This window comes from Podarcis pityusensis (assembly GCF_964106645.2).
Source record: "Podarcis pityusensis genome assembly, chromosome: 4".
In the NCBI taxonomy this organism is placed as follows: Eukaryota; Metazoa; Chordata; class Lepidosauria; order Squamata; family Lacertidae; genus Podarcis; species Podarcis pityusensis.
Window position 1 is genome coordinate 75,937,675 of NC_138027.1, and position 16,078 is coordinate 75,953,752.

The 16,078-nt window shown below is 43.7% G+C and overlaps 1 protein-coding gene across 1 annotated transcript; it reads right to left on the reverse strand.

The window, feature by feature from the left end:
• On the reverse strand, window positions 1–15,162 carry CREG2 (cellular repressor of E1A stimulated genes 2; the record flags this gene model as incomplete). The annotated part of the gene is made up of 4 exons (XM_081003208.1): window positions 1–616; window positions 1,978–2,091; window positions 9,032–9,201; window positions 14,449–15,162. 4 exons carry the CDS (start codon window positions 15,160–15,162, stop codon window positions 469–471), a joined length of 1,146 nt encoding a protein of 381 aa, XP_080859334.1. The 3' UTR covers window positions 1–468.
• Window positions 15,163–16,078: the final 916 nt, after the last annotated feature.

Consider the following 16,078-nt stretch of genomic DNA (forward strand, 5'->3'; position numbering starts at 1 on the left):
TGCCTAAGGAAAGGTGGAATCTATAATGTCAACTTAATTAAAATTCTGTACATACTTTAAACAGCTCTTTCCAGTTTCATGTGAACAACTAGGTGCAGTAATATAACCACCATCATATATATATATATATATACCAGCCATTTCATTTTGGGTCCCGATTCTTGTCCAGTTTCAAAAATTATAATGAGCACATCCTGTGGTATACATGTTCATAAAAATCCAGGAATATTTAAACACCTTAAAGAAGAGTCCAGTATCATCTGTCTCCAGCCTTAACATTCATTTTCATTTCAGAGGCCCTTACTGTGTCAACCTACTCCATTTAAGAGAAATGGAGCCATTTTAAGTACTTTGCACAAAAATACTGTTAAATAAATAGTCGGTACCATAGAATATAAAACAGTTGCACCTCCCACCCACCCCCCAAAGTAAATATGAAACACTGAATCCTCTTATTTGGAATTTTGATCAAGCTTTACTGGGAACTGCTTTGAAATACTCCTCCACTGCAATGGCGGCAATTCCTCCATACCAATTCTGAAGCCAGACATGTTCAATGTTCATTTTCATAAAGAACCATTCATAATTGCGAGGCCATTTTCTCATTGCTGGGTGCCTGGAAGAACAAAAGGTAGCCAAACAGGTTAGAATAAGGCAGGTCCAGAAGGCTTCTTCCAGCCAATGGTCCCTAGAATTCTTTGGAAATAATGTGAGTTTCAACACCAGCAGTAATTACTATCCTTTAGGACAGCAAATATTTAAGCCCAAATATGTGCATGGCACAAACAACAAGAAACCCTAAACGTTCAGGGATGAATCCAGACTTTGTAATACTTAAGAGTAGTCCCGCTGAAAACTGTGAGACGTAGGAGTGTGTTTATCTTCCACATTTCCGCTTGTCCTTCCTGCTGCTTTGCCCTGGGGAAAACCTGCTGTTTACTGCTGAATTGGAGCAAATGTCAATCAGGTTTTCTGTGGACTGGCGTTTGTTCCAATTCAGCGGCAAACAGTGGGTTTGCCTGGGGAAAGCAGTGGGACAAGCAGAAAACCTCACAGACCCATTCTTTTTAAGCACAGGACAGGTGGAAGCACTATGTATTACTAAGGGAGCAATCCAAACCCAAGGTTTGCCAGGATGAGTGGCGTTTGGAAGAGGTGGCTCTCTAGCTAATGCCCCTAATCAGCTGTAGATACGCCGTTGTAAGTCCTCCAGTCTGGCTCAGCTGAACCAAGGCCAGGGTGCGTCCTGAAAAAGGGGTGTTATGGGTCATGGGGAGGCAAGAGGAGACTTACTCCTGTTCCAAACTCTTTCAGTTCAGCCATGGGACCCAGCAACCCAACGGAAACTACAGTGGTAAAAAAGGGTGGTGTAAGTAAAACTCTGCTTTAAAACTATTTAAAACTCTATTGTTTTTCCTTATAGGCTCAGACCAGCTCAAGCTAGCGGTAGCCCCACTCTTGAACTGAGTATGCCATAGGGGTAAATTACACACGACACAAATTACCCGGGCATAAATTACCCTTGCTTTCTGTTGTTTGGGTTGCTCTGTTGGGCTGCAATACTAGCTACGCTTACCCGGGAGTAAGTGCTACTAAATTCAATAGGACTTAGTTCTGCATCCTGACATGTGTAGTAGGATTGTGATGTTGTGCCAGCTACTGTACTGTCGAGCATTCCCTCACATTAACCTTGGACATTATTCAATCAATGCTAAAGCATCTTTAAAACCCATGGATTTCAAATAAGAGAGTTAAGCACTGACCATAAGGATTTACAAGTACTTAAAAAGTGCCTGGGAGGAACCCAAGTTTTCAATTAACATTTGGCTCTTGCTAGCAGATGCGTTAGGGCGAAGTTCCGTTCTGGGGGTGGGAGACAATGCTCATGTATTATTCCTTCAGTTCTTGGTCCAAATGCCTTATTTTATTTCACCCCCACCCCTCCTGTTAGCACAGTAACATTAGATTCATACAGACCTAGAAAACAATGCTTGCTTGGCAAATTCCATTTCTTCCAGAGGCACCGTCACCATCTGCCCTGTAAGAATAAGTCTGACACACCGTGGATCATCAGGGTCAACGATTGTTTTTCTGTAAGCAAAGAAAAGTGTTTATGCTATATGGCAGCTTAAAGATTAACTAATTTATTATGGCGTAAACCAGTCTTTGCTAACATGGCACCTTCCATGTGGACTACAATTCCCATCAATCCCAGCCAGGAGTAGCTTGTACTGGCTAAAGCTGATGGGAGTTGTAGTCCACAAATTCTGGAGGGCACTCTGGTTGGTGAAGCTTTAGTGGACTACAGGCCATTTGTTCAAAAGTTGTGTTACTGCACTTCAGAACTTGTACCTGCAGATCTACATGTGTTAACTTCATATGTAAACTTAAGCAGTCTTCAAAATATGGACCAGACCATACCAGTTTATTGTGAAGGGCAGATATTACACATTTCTGTTATGAGTGATATAGGTATGGGTGTCAGAGGCAATAATATAAGGGCGAATGAAGACGTCTATATCCTGTCTCACAGAAGGCAATGATTCTCAACAAAATTCCATTATCTGTTATAAAAAAAAATAGGGAACCATTGAGACACACAAACAGATGCCCACGTCAAATATTAACCAGCATTGTATTCTCAAAAAGAAGGTATGGATACAAACCATTTGTTTTTAACACTATCACAACCCTTGCTGAAATAAAATAGTTTTATTAATGTTTGGTACAAAGAGGTATTGCTATACTGATCCCCTAAAGATTCAGGTTATCTGTCTTACTATAACAAATTTATACTAAACTCTTTGTTGCTCTTTATGTAAGAACAACATAAACGATTGGGTAACATATAGCAATACCAGCAAAGGAAGTCACAACAGGTTCAGTAGAACTAATACCAGTTTCTATTTATTGTTCGTTTCTACTTTTATCCCTCCCACATGCTTTGGAAGGTTATTACCTATTATGCAGGCATAAATCAAAATCGCATTGTGTTTATTGGGGAGGGGTGTTATTAGATTGTTGTTTTTATTTTGAGTATGTATTTTGTTGTTTTATATTTTGCTTTTATTCTGCGACCCGCCCCGAGACCTCCGGTTATAAGGCGGTATATAAATTCAGTAAATAATAATACACATGAATAAACTTGCATAGGACCGCATCCTTAACTTTGCAGATTTGAAAAGCTGCTCGCAGCAATATATTTCTGAGTAATAAGAAAATGGAATTAATTTCCCCTCACTTGAACTATGCTTGGTTCAGGCTGCCATTCTAGGCACACGTTCCTGCGAGTAAGCCCCGCTGAATGCATGTTGCAATATATCATATAAGAAGATGACTCTAGCAAATCTGATTTAGGGAGCTGCAGCCTGTGTGCAATAAAAGCTGTCATTCACCAACCATATATTCTGGAGTAGTTTCTCTATTGTACCATCCAGCTGAAATTTATGCGAGTTCTCCAGATTAAATGCTTTGTGCACTGCATCCCAAAACTGCAGGTCCAACCTCCCGCAGCACTTCACTATTAGCATACCTACAAGAAAGAATAATAGCGTACTGCTTCCGTCTGTCTAGCATAGCTTGTTTTTCTCCTATGTTCTACCTCTTTAGGCAGCTGTAATGTGCCTGTTTTATGAATAGCATTTAGTTTAGTGCAGTGGAGAGAAATAAGCTTGTACTAAATTCTCATAGACCACTGGTACCCATTGTGGTGCCCTTGAAATGATGTTGGATCTTCCATCACCTTGATGGCTTAGGTTGATGGGAGTTGTAGTCCAAAAGCATCTGGAGTCACCAGGTCGGATACTACTGTCACAGGGCAATGTAAGAGGTGTTTCCATATTATCCAGGTCTTTGGCTAATTCAACAGTCTGTGGTCTTTTGAACGATGAGGGGCAAGGGGACATTGTTTTTGCTTGTTACTATGTTATGTATTAGGGACGCGGGTGGTGCTGTGGGTTAAACCACAGAGCCTAGGACTTGCCGATCAGAAGGTCAGCGGTTCGAATCCCCATGATGGGGTGAGCTCCTGTTGCTCGGTCCCTGCTCCTGCCAACCTAGCAATTCAAAAGCATGTCAAAGTGCAAGTAGATAAATAGGTACCGCTCCGGTGGGAAAGTAAACGGTGTTTCCGTGCGCTGCTCTGGTTCGCCAGAAGCGGCTTAGTCATGCTGGCCACATGACCTGGAAGCTGTACGACAGCTCCCTCGGCCAATAAAGCGAGATGAGCACTGCAACCCCAGAGTCGGTCATGACTGGACCTAATGGTCAGGGGTCCCTTTACCTTTACCTTTTGTATTTTTGTGCTTTTATATTGTAAACCATCCTGTGATTGTCGGATGAAGGGTGGTATAGAAATTTAATTAATAATAATAGTAACAACAACAACAACAGTCCTTATGCTTAAACTAGGGTGCTTCCGGTAAAAACAGGTAACCTGTTATTGGGCATTCATCCCAGTTTGATTGCAGGGTGGTTAGATTACATTAGCCAATTATTGAGCATGCATTCTGAATTTGCAGAGGTGGTGGTTGGGGGGAGTTACGCAACATTGCTTCAAGCAAGTGTTATCCCACATTTTGCAATGCCTTTCCCCAACTCTGTCCTTATCACATGGGGGGGGCAGGGGCAGGGGCAGGGAGGGAACCAGTTTGTTGTGCACACCCTTCAAATCAGCTTTGATTGCCAACCTGAATGTGGCTGGGATGCGATTGTGAATCTGCACCTGAAAAGGCAACAGTCTGGAAGTGCCCCCAGTTTTAAAGCATAATCCTAGATGTATCTTCTCAGAAGTAAGTCCTGCTCAGTTCAGTGGGGCTTACTCTCAGGTTACAAAACGGCAGCATAAACATCTGGATAAATTCCAGATTGTGAAGAAACGCAAACAAAACAGTTGTGCAATTCTAGGTGGAGGATGTGTTGAAAAGCATTGTTTCTTTTCCACCTACTTATTCCTCTTCTTTCACACATGTGAATTCCCAGTTTGAGAATGACTCAGGAAAGGAGCCTGTCAACCTGCTTATTAAAGTCTGTGCCTACACGAGAGTACTGTCAACATCAAATTTATTAGTGTCTGCTGGAGTTTCACTGAATGTTTCACCTGATCATTCATAGCTGTCATGAAACAGTTCTAAGATTATTTATGCTGGTGTACTATAACAGAAGGGACGCGGGTGGCGCTGTGGGTAAAACCTCAGTGCCTAGGACTTGCCGATCGTATGGTCGGCGGTTCGAATCCCCGCGGCGGGGTGAGCTCCCGTCGTTGGGTCCCAGCTCCTGCCCACCTAGCAGTTCGAAAGCACCCCTAAGTGCAAGTAGATAAATAGGTACCGCTTTATAACGGGAAGGTAAATGGTGTTTCCGTGTGCTGCGCTGGTGCTGGCTCGCCAGCTGCAGCTTCGTCACGCTGGCCACGTGACCCGGAAGTGTCTTCGGACGGCGCCAGCTCACGGTCTCTAGAGCGAGATGAGCACGCAACCCCAGAGTCAGACACGACTGGCCCGTACGGGCAGGGGTACCTTTACCTTTACTATAACAGACCTCAGCATGGAGGGCTGCACCAATAAAAGTGGTCCATGAATCTCTGCAGTCCTTTCTTGGCCATGTTCTTCTACTCCCCACAACTAGGTCCCCCTCAAGGTTGACATTCCCAGGATTTTTGGGGAGAAGCCGTGATAGCTCAGTTTCAAAATTTGCACTGATGTCCCGGAAATGACAAGGCAAGCAAATGGATGGGCATGGATTGTCATGCAAGCTACAACCTGAAATTCCTTCTTTTACACAACTTTTGCACAGACTTGAGGCAGGCCAAAAACCAGCAGTGTGGCAATGCAAAAGGAAAACATGGTGGTAGCTCTCACCAACAAATGGCTCAGTCAGAGAGATTAGGAAAGGGATCAGATACTGGAATGTTATATCAAATAATTATATACGAGTCCCCAAGAGAGTAGGGCTAAAGAATGGTGTATTAGTTCAGTATCCTAGTTCAAATTGCCCTCTAGTCAGCAGACCAACTCCCAAGCCATCTGATGGCAGCCCTGTATGGGGAGGTTTTTTTAATGTTTTATGATGTTTTTATATATGTTGGAAGCTGCCTAGAGTGGCTGGGGCAAGCCAGTCAGATGGGCAGGGTAGAAATAGTAAAAATCTTCCTCTTGTTGTTGTTGAATAAAGGTAAAGGGACTCCTGACCATTAGGTCCAGTCATGGCCGACTCTGGGGTTGTGGCGCTCATCTTGCTTTATTGGCCAAGGGAGCTGGTGTACAGCTTCCAGGTCATGTGGCTAGCATGACTAAGCTGCTTCTGGCGAACCAGAGCAGCGCACAAAAACACTGTTTACCTTCCCGCCGGAGCGGTACCTATTTATCTACTTGCACTTTGACGTGTTTTCAAACTGCTAAGTTGGCTGGAGCAGGGACCAAGCAACGGGAGCTCACCCCGTCATGGGGATTCGAACCGCCGACCTTCTGAACGGCAAGTCCTAGGCTCTGTGGTTTAATCCCTGTTATTGAATAGGACGTCCTTATTTTCATCAGAGAAATGTTGGAAGGTATGCTGATAGCATAGGGAGCAGGAAATTAGCTCCTAGTTTGAGCCTTTTGAAACACTTCTGTGGAATTTTTTGTCCTACAATTTTTCTCTTCCCATTTAGCCTCTTATGGGTTCAGACCCAGTGCTAAGCAATCTTCACTCCGAAATAGTTCAGCATATGTGGACAAGCAATGGCTGGCATGATATGGGTGTCTTCAAACATGACTCAGCTTGATGCAAACCAGGTTCCCAAATATTTTGAATCCCCTCCACCACCACCACAGCAGTACAGAAGGCAAAGCTATATTAACAGATAAATACTGCAGCTAATTTATCAGAAACCCACATCACATTCATTTTATGTTTTGAAAAGCACAACTGCATACCTTACATGCATCCTCTGCGGCCCATAAATCGTAACACACCCTTAAAGGATATGAGCTAGTAAGCATGTATTAGCTTTACTAATCTGTGTGGTACGGACATCAAACTAAATCTCACTTGAAAGCAAAATTCATAATCTGAAAAGCTTCTCTTGATCTTTGGCTTTATGCTTCCGGGCACTGTTAACTTCCTTGCTGCTGCAGCTTTTGCGATAAAGAGCTTTCTCTTTCTTACACACACACCACACTTCAAAGCTCTGAGTTAAAATTCCAATAGCTTCTAAAAATGACATGCCTGTACTTGATTGAATTCCCTTTTCTAGTTGAGTTCACATCCACTTGCATGCTGCAGACAGAATTGTTAAAGAGTTTTGAATCTACTTGTTTCTTCATCTGCTAATTTCTCCTTGTTGCTACGTGCTAAGATTTCCTCATATGCACCCTCTGAACAGATGGCAGTTGTCTGACAGCAATGATCACCTATTTGGGCAGAAGACGGACTCTGGATTCCATTCCTCCCATATGCCCCGAGGCATTATGTGCACTTTCAAAGCTGACCGCAACAAGCATCAAGTTGGGTTACTCGCGTGAGAAGCCTGCCTCTTTCCTCTTGACTCTGGCCCAGAAGGATGCCTTCCAGACTAAGGAAGACCAGGAAACAGAATATCCTGGAGGCCGTGGTGATGCTGGGGGTATGTACCACCACATAATCAATTTTGACAAACTATATCATCCTGGTTATTTTGAAAAAGTTGGTATGAGACATTGCCACTTGAAGAAAAACCAGCACCTCTGCCCTACAGTGAATCTGAATAAGCTCTGGAAACCTGTTAGTGAGGAGACGAGGCTCAACTATGTCAAAAAAATCAGGCGGGATTAGCTCCAGTTATTGATGTTGTATGCTCGGGTTACTACGAAGTCCTGGCATGAGGAAACTGCCCAGACAGCCTGTAATAGTGAAAGCAGAATTTTTCAGCAGAAAAGCGGAAGAGAAGATCAAAGAAGCTGATGTGTTAAGTGGCGTAAAAGTGTTTTTGTATGTATCCAGGCATAAATAAACACAATTTCAGTTGTGCATTGAAAAATAAAATGTTATATATATACATACATACATACACACACACACGTACGTAAAAGGCTGGGTTTTTAATCAGGCGGTATGACAACTAGATCCAGGCACATGGAACAAACTAACCTGGACGTTTTTTCTAAAGAAATTCAGCTTTGGGAAAGGAGGGGTCCATTACTTTCCCATTGGCTGCTGTTGACGCTCCCAACTACTTTTTCACCTTGCCCTCACAGCATTCTAGATGTGTGTTTGCTCTTGAAAGCATGCCTCTGGCACGCTGTCTGGTGAAAGCAGCTGAGGAAATGACTTGGGGAAGGAAAACTGCAGGTGGAGAAAGGGTCAAGACAGTCCTTCCCTTTACGATCGCTTGTCCCCCAAGCTGCTCAGCACTTGTCGCATGACGGAATGGGTGAGTTAGGGCCCATCTGGTCCTATAAAACCCAGGCTGAGCAACTGGTCACGGTCAAGCTGCTCTCAGAATGTGTTTGGCTTCTTGCCTTCTGGTTCCGAGTACTTGTCAGAGCTTGCTTTGCCTCCAGGCCTCAAAACCAGACGGGTGGGTGCATGGACCCAATCTGTGTCGATGACAGCACATACAACCCCGTGGTGCTCGATGTGTATATTTTATCTGCTCTGAGATCAAACATATAGTCCCTCTGGGGCTAGACCAGAACATCGTCACTTAAGTATGACAGCCGTGAAGTGCTTTGCTTCAAACGCAAACAACTTTCTTAAATGTTAACAAAATGGCATAAGTATGGATGTGCATGTCCTGGTACTTGTCAACATCAGTGACGTCCCAGACACCATCTGATAGGTTACACTTAGAATATACAAACTCAGGAGTTGGAAAACACCTTTTCTCAGCAAACAACAGCAATACAACTCATTTCAGCTTGAGCACTGGGAAAGTCCAACATCCACACGCTAGAAGAAAATGTAAATCTCCCACAGCAAATGAATAAACAGCACCATATTTGTTGTGATTTAAGCTGAAAAGAGCCTTCATGTTATGTAACACAACCACCTAATGCTCTCGTAATCATTGTACCTGCAGATATCTCCTTCTGCCTCTGGCAATGTCAGGGAAGCAACGGAATTTTTCATCAGATCAGCTACTGTGTTGTCCTTTGGAGTCACATAAAAAAAAGGAATTCCAGTGCTATTGTCTGTGGGGCCATCGCTAATAGATAAGCAATTCCCAAACGGTGCTCCCCGGATCTGAAAAATTCCAAGCAAGTTGTGCTTAGAAAGCGTTGCAAATGTCTTCTACAAAGATGCTTGCCAGAAATTAAAAGAACCAATGTAGTATATTCAGTTCTACTTCCCTGACTACCACTGGTTTGTACTTCATTAAATTAGATTTGTTGATCAGAACTGATAACATACACACACATACAGTATATATCTCTCACTTGCTCAGGTAGAAATATATATTAAAAAATTGTCCAGTAGCACTTTAGAGACCAACTTAGTTTGTTCTTGGTATAAGCTTTTGTGTGCAGGCACACAAAACTTAGTTGGTCTCTTAGGTGCTACTGGACAATTTATATATTTCGACTGCCTCAGACCAACACAACTACCTACCTGAATCTAGAACCTTGCTCAAGTAGATCGTTCACCTGCTTTCTCACCTTTTCAGGTTAAACCAGACTCAATAAAAAAAACCCCAGACACTTTACAGAAATAATTTAAAAAGGTGTAGATATAGGTAGGTAGCCGTGTTGGTCTGCTGTAGTGGAAACAAAATTTAAAAAATCCTTCCAGTAGCAACTTAGAGACCAACTAAGTTTGTTATTGGTGTGAGCTTTCGTGTGCATGCATCAGGTATCTGAAGAAGTGTGCATGCACACGAAAGCTCATACCAATAACAAACTTAGTTGGTCTCTAAGGTGCTACTGGAAGGAATTTTTTATTTTGTTAAAAAGGTGTGTTTGTACTGCAAATAATAAAACACCCTCTTTAATAATAAAAAATGATGTTTCTCCATGAATCACTAAGGCCTGTGGCGATTTTATAAAACTGAATATACATACCATAAAGATTCATATTGCTTTGAGGACTGTAATTCTGTGAAGACGGCCTAGAGATTTCTAACACAGAATTCTCAGCATTCTCACCTAACTATATTTCACATGATTCACTTGGGAAAGTAATGAATGTCAGTTAAAAAAATTAAATAAATAAGAGATTTTTATCCTGCTTTTCCACTGTGCAATGCCTAAGGCAGCTCACAAAAACCCCCACAAATACTTCAAAACCATTTAGTAGAAAATAGAAATTTGCTGTGCAAACAAATACTCCTCTCTGTGTGTGCATCTCATACATAACATGCTACTTCTTATATATCTAAATGCAATTTGTCTTCCACATAAGGAATGAAGAGGAAACGTTACAGATTAGTAATGCACTGCGATCAATTTTAAAAATCTGACAGTTGCTCAGAGATATATTAATAATCTTACATCGTCAATGCTCATTTTTTAAAAATGCAATTCATAGCAAACGTGTTAACCCATTGTTTAGAAATCTGATGGCAAATTATGCTTTTTTGTAACTTACATCTAGGTTTCAAAGAACTGCTTTAAGTTCACTCTGAGGCAAGAAAATCTCCAGTTTTAAAGGGCACAAGTCCAAAGTTTTTGTGTTCTTTTTTTTTATCATGAGCTATGTATTATAATTGCAGGCAACCGTTCATCTAACATCAAGTCTGCACTTCTACTGAAAGACCTTGCAAGAAAACAAATGATAATACCTGAGGCTTTATAGTCCAATAATGTTATCGGAGCCCTAAGATGGTATTACAGACCTCTGCTGCACAGACTTCTATTGTACAATGGGGAATATTTTATTTTATTAATATTTCATTAATGACCTTTTGTTACCAACTAACCCGCTGCATTTCACAGTCACACTGAGAGAAGGTTGCTTTAACAGCGCCTTCTAGAGACCGCAAAGGCTGGTGCTTATACACGTTTCCCTTTAAAAAAGAAAACACCAGCACGATGGAGCCAAAGTTAAGCAAATTAAATGCCACTGACATCAATGGGGATATTTAAGGCACACACTAAACCTTTCCACTGTATCTAACATAATGTTTAATTTTATCTGGGAGAATATAGCTGGGAAGTAGGGGGAGAAAAATAAGAAGAGCATATTTTGTTTTTTGCATATAAAATCCTTCTCTGCGGCGACACTGAAAATATTCACATTAACTACTTATGTAAACCAATGTATTTCAAAAGCAAGAGCTTTAAAATATACCCCATGAAAATAAAACAATGATGTCCTGCTGTTACAAATAATGTTTGTACATAACGTATTATCATAAGGCGGCTAACTGGCAGCCTTCCCAATATTGCTGTATGACAGCTCCCATCACCCCTAAATATTGACCATGCATCTGGGGCTGATGTGGGCTGGTCTCCAACAACATCTGGAAGGTCAGGCTCCCTCAACCTCAGCCCTCTAGATGTTTTTGGCCTACAACTCCCATGATCTCTAGCTAGCAGGACCAGTGGTTAGGGATGATGGGAATTGTAGTCTCAAAACATCTGGAGGGCTGAGGTTGAGGAAGCCTGTCATAGGTTAACCACCCCTAGTTCAGTAGCAAGAGTTCAGTTTTTAGGTGCTGTGGGGAACCTTCCCTCACCCCCAAGTTTAGGAAGAATGCTATATTGGAAGTCACATCTATCATAACTGAAGCAGCATTCCACAAATATCTGTTTTAAATGCTTTAAAATTTGATAGAGACACCTCAGCGCAACGTGGTCCACATACAACTTTTTCTATTTTTTGCAGCCACATTTAACGCACAGCTAGAAACAGTCCACCATTGCTATCCACAAAGGCCCAGTGGTTTAGAACAGTGGTTCCCAAACCTTTTCCCTTAGACTACTTGAAAATGGCTGACGGTCTCAGTGGATCACTCAATTATTTTTCTGCCTACCGTGGCAATTTGCAGTGCTCCGTGCTAAATGCCGTACAGTGTTTACTTGTATATTGTTTACTTGTATATAGATGTGCCACAGACTACCTGAAAGAAGATCACAGCTCACTAGGAAAATCTGTGTCCTTCATGCAATGGAGAGCTGTTGAGTTCTTTTTAGGAAATCAAAGCTGTTGAGCTTTTCTTGGGGAATCACGGGCATGGGGGGGGGGGCAGGCTTCGGCTGGGGGAGGTAGAACCTCAGATAATTGAGTACTTTCAATGCTTTTCAATAATATTGAAAATATTTGGGTACAGGAGATGGGGAGGAAGTGAAGCGACAGCCAGCCTTTCATGTAAACAGCTCCAAATCCTTACCTACTTTGGAGTGAGGCATCACTTATTTTTGGACTACTCTTTTGTGCAAGCATGGTAGATCACAAGAGGTGTATGTGCACATGTAAACAAATACCCGTGGATCTCAGGTTTCCTGGCTTGGAGCAACACACAAACGCACACACAAACGACTGCTGTTTTGTGCAAATCTGGGAGATTGAGAAACTTGTATTAAAATAAATAAATAAAGGTGTGTGCTTACAGGTAAACAGATACCAGTGTGCATGCCCATAGTGACCTCAGGTAAGGCCAGCCCACCCATGAAGTAGCTATCTCAGACAGCGGATGCCCCCGAGGCAGCGCCCTCATGAGTGCCTCCTGCCATGCCCTTCTCACCTCTGCCAGAGAAGCGGTACCAGGATAGGTGCTGATGTCCTGCAAGATCTTGTGAGATCTCATCGAATTCTTGCAAGACGTCAAGGAGAGCAAAGGATCTCATGAGATCTGGGTGAGATCTTGGCAAGCTCTTTCAGGGCATTGGCGCCCATGCCGGCACTGCTGCTCCACATGCGGCGGTGATGACACAGCTGGTGGCACAGCTGCAGTGCCACCGGCAGGTGGCGCAGCGGTGGGCAGTGTCCCATGGGTTGTGGTGGTGTGGCACTTCCTGTTTTGCCTCAAGTGGCAAAATGGGACGTACTACCCCTGAACTCAGGATTCCAGCACTTACAGCTGTCAGTTCTGAGGGAAGGCAGGCAAGGACCCACAGCCCAGGGTGGGGCTGGCTACCTTGGGGAAGAGATGTGTGATTCCTTAGCTGGAATAGGCATTCAGGAAAGGTGAGGGTCACATGCCACATCAAGCCCAGAAGGTATAACAGGCCGGCGTCCTGGCCAGGCTGGCAAATAGTTCTCTTGACAGATGACTTGGACAGATGACTTGTACTCAGATAATTGAGTACTTCTAATGCTTTTCAGTAATATTTGTGGACCTAGGGGAGAGCAGCTGCCCCCTCCCCCAGCTACACCCATGCTGGTACAGCAAAAGGCAGTAGGCAAGGGAGCATTGCTGGACCATCAGGGTGATGGACAGAGCCTTCTTACTCTGGCAAGTGACTGAGGTGATCATGAGGCTTTCAAGTTTGTTTGCATGGAGGGTTCGGAGAATGAGGAAAACAATCAAGAAGAGACACGCTAGCAGTTTAAATGTTAGCACTTCTTTGTAAGATTGTGCGTGCCTAATTGAAAAATAAAGGATGAATTTAAGATGGCTGGAGATTTTTTGTTAAGGCTCAGGGTGTTTTACAAATTAAATCCATGCAGTAAAACCTAGGAGCTTACTCCCAGGAAAATATGCATTGGATTGCAGGCATTCCGATAAATTTGGCATTATGCTACGTATGCTCCTGTGTGTGTAATGATAGATCAACTCAGCTATTTGCATTTTTGGACATTTCTTGGGGGTGTGGCTGTGGGGACTGTTGCGATAAGCTCCTGCGCTTCAAAATTTATCACTACACTAGACTGTAGTGTCACTGTAGTAAACTAATCTTGCATAGTGTACACCTTTTAGGAATTTGGTCCACATCTCAACTACCTTTCACATCGTTTTAAAAATACTCGACTTGCAATACCAGAATTCCTCTGTTGTATATCCTTAGTTAAAATATGCAAACTTCTCCTCTACGTTTACAGTCAGATGATGCCCCTTGCAAATGGCTCCTAAAGATGTAAAACAACAACAACACCCTCCACTCTGCAATTTCTACAGTGAGACAGCAACGATCCATGAAAAGCTGTTCCATTTATATAGCTAGTATCGGAAGGTTTGTCACGGAGCAAGAATAATCGCCTATCGCAGTGACAAGATGCTGTTGGGAGTGCACAGAAGCCTGGATTGAAACAGCCCATCCCAGACAGCATTTCTGTGCTATCATCATTATTCCCGTTTAGCAGACCATCCTTCAACAAGAGTTCTTAGGATGGTGGAGGACATTCACAACAAAATACAAAACTGCAGCATCATAAAATGAGGCCATATTATATATATATATATATATATATATAGCCTCATTTTTATGATTTTTTTTTTTATATATAGCCTCATTTTATGATGCTGCAGTTTTGTATTTTGTTGTGAATATGGTATATATGGAGGATATATATATATATATATATATATGGTTTCTAGCAGAGGCGTGGTACCTTTTCTTGAGCGGATCTCGTGGCCAGGAATCCCCAGCTGCTGGAATGGATCAGGAACCGGGCCGCCCTGGCCGCTTGCTCGTGGGGCGCGAGGCTCTCCGTGCCCCCTTTGGCGCTCGCTCTCCGGTAGGAAAACATGCGGGAAGGGGACGAGTTCTGCTTCGGCCTCGCCGCCCCCGGCCTGGACCTCATCTCCTCCTCTTCCTCCTCCTCCTCCTCCACCTCCTTGTACACCGAGGCCGGGTAGCTCTGCTTCCAGATGCCCGTGGTGTCTTCCAGGAGCGCGGGGAGAACCTCCTCGTTGGAGGAGCTGTGCAGCTCTTCCTCCACCTCGTTGGTGACGGACCACGACACCGAGTTCACGATCACGTAGCCGCCGGCCGGGGCCAAGGCCAAGCTGCACCACAGCAGCGCCCACGAGAGCCAGCCGGGGCACGCGGCGGCCCTGGGCACCGGCGGCGTCCGGCGGCGGCAGCAGCAGCACGCGGGCATTTTGGAGCCAAGCCTCCCCGAGCTGCGTGCGCCCAGCTCCGCAGCCCGGAACGCGCAAAGCCCAGCAGTCTGGAGGGAGCTTTTGGCTGCGAGAGCAGCGGCCCCTTGAGGCGGAGGAGAGAGGCTGGCCTGAGAAAAATGCCTAAGCTGGCAAATCGCCAGCAGCAGGGGATCATCGGAATTCTCTTGTTTGCTATGACTCGGCATCCCGCCCTTAAGCATCCTTCGCGTTACTATTTCTTACATTTTTAAGAACCCTTAATCGCAGCTTCAGGGGTTCGAAACCTCACCTTGGGCAAAAAGATTCCTGCATTGCAAGCGGGTTGGACTAGACGACCCTCGGGATTCCAGACCCTCCAAGTGTCCCTAATTTTCCAGGGACAGCCACAGATTTATAGAAACCGTCCTGGTTTCTGATTTTATCCTGGAATGTCCCGCTTTTCCTTAGGACGTACCTATTTTCATCAGAGAAATGTTGGAGGGTATGCAGTTATGCCACCCCGGAGCCAAGGAGATAAGTAACTATACAACCTTGAGAAGACATCTGAAGCCAGCCCTGTATAGAGAAGTTTTTTGTAACGTTTAATGATGTTTTTATATATGTTGGGAGCTGCCCAGAATGCCTGGGGCAACCCAGTCAGATGGGTGGGGTATTAACAACAACAAATTATTATTATTATTATTATTATTATTATTATCAACATCCCTATTTTCATTTCTATGATTCTGATTCTTACATGGAGCACAGGCCAGGATAGGCAGCTCCTTCCCTCCCATTTATTTCCACAACAACCCTATCAGGTAGATCAGGCTGAGACATCGTGACTGGACCAGAGTCTCCCCAGTGCAGGTAGGGCACTCTGCCCACTGCATCGCACACGAGTGTACTTAAACCTATGGGGATAGTGGCCTTGACTGCTCTTGTACAGCTGTTGTAAAGATTATTGAGATGGAATCACAGAGTTCGAATGGACCACAAGGATAGTCTTGTCCAATGCCCATTCAATGCAGTAATTATTTGCGCAGCGTGGGACTCGAACCCACAATCATGAGGTTAAGAGATTCACACTCTACTGACCGAGCTATCCTAGTGAAGCCTTTTTAACTCTCAAAATGCATAATGCATAATGCTGATGTC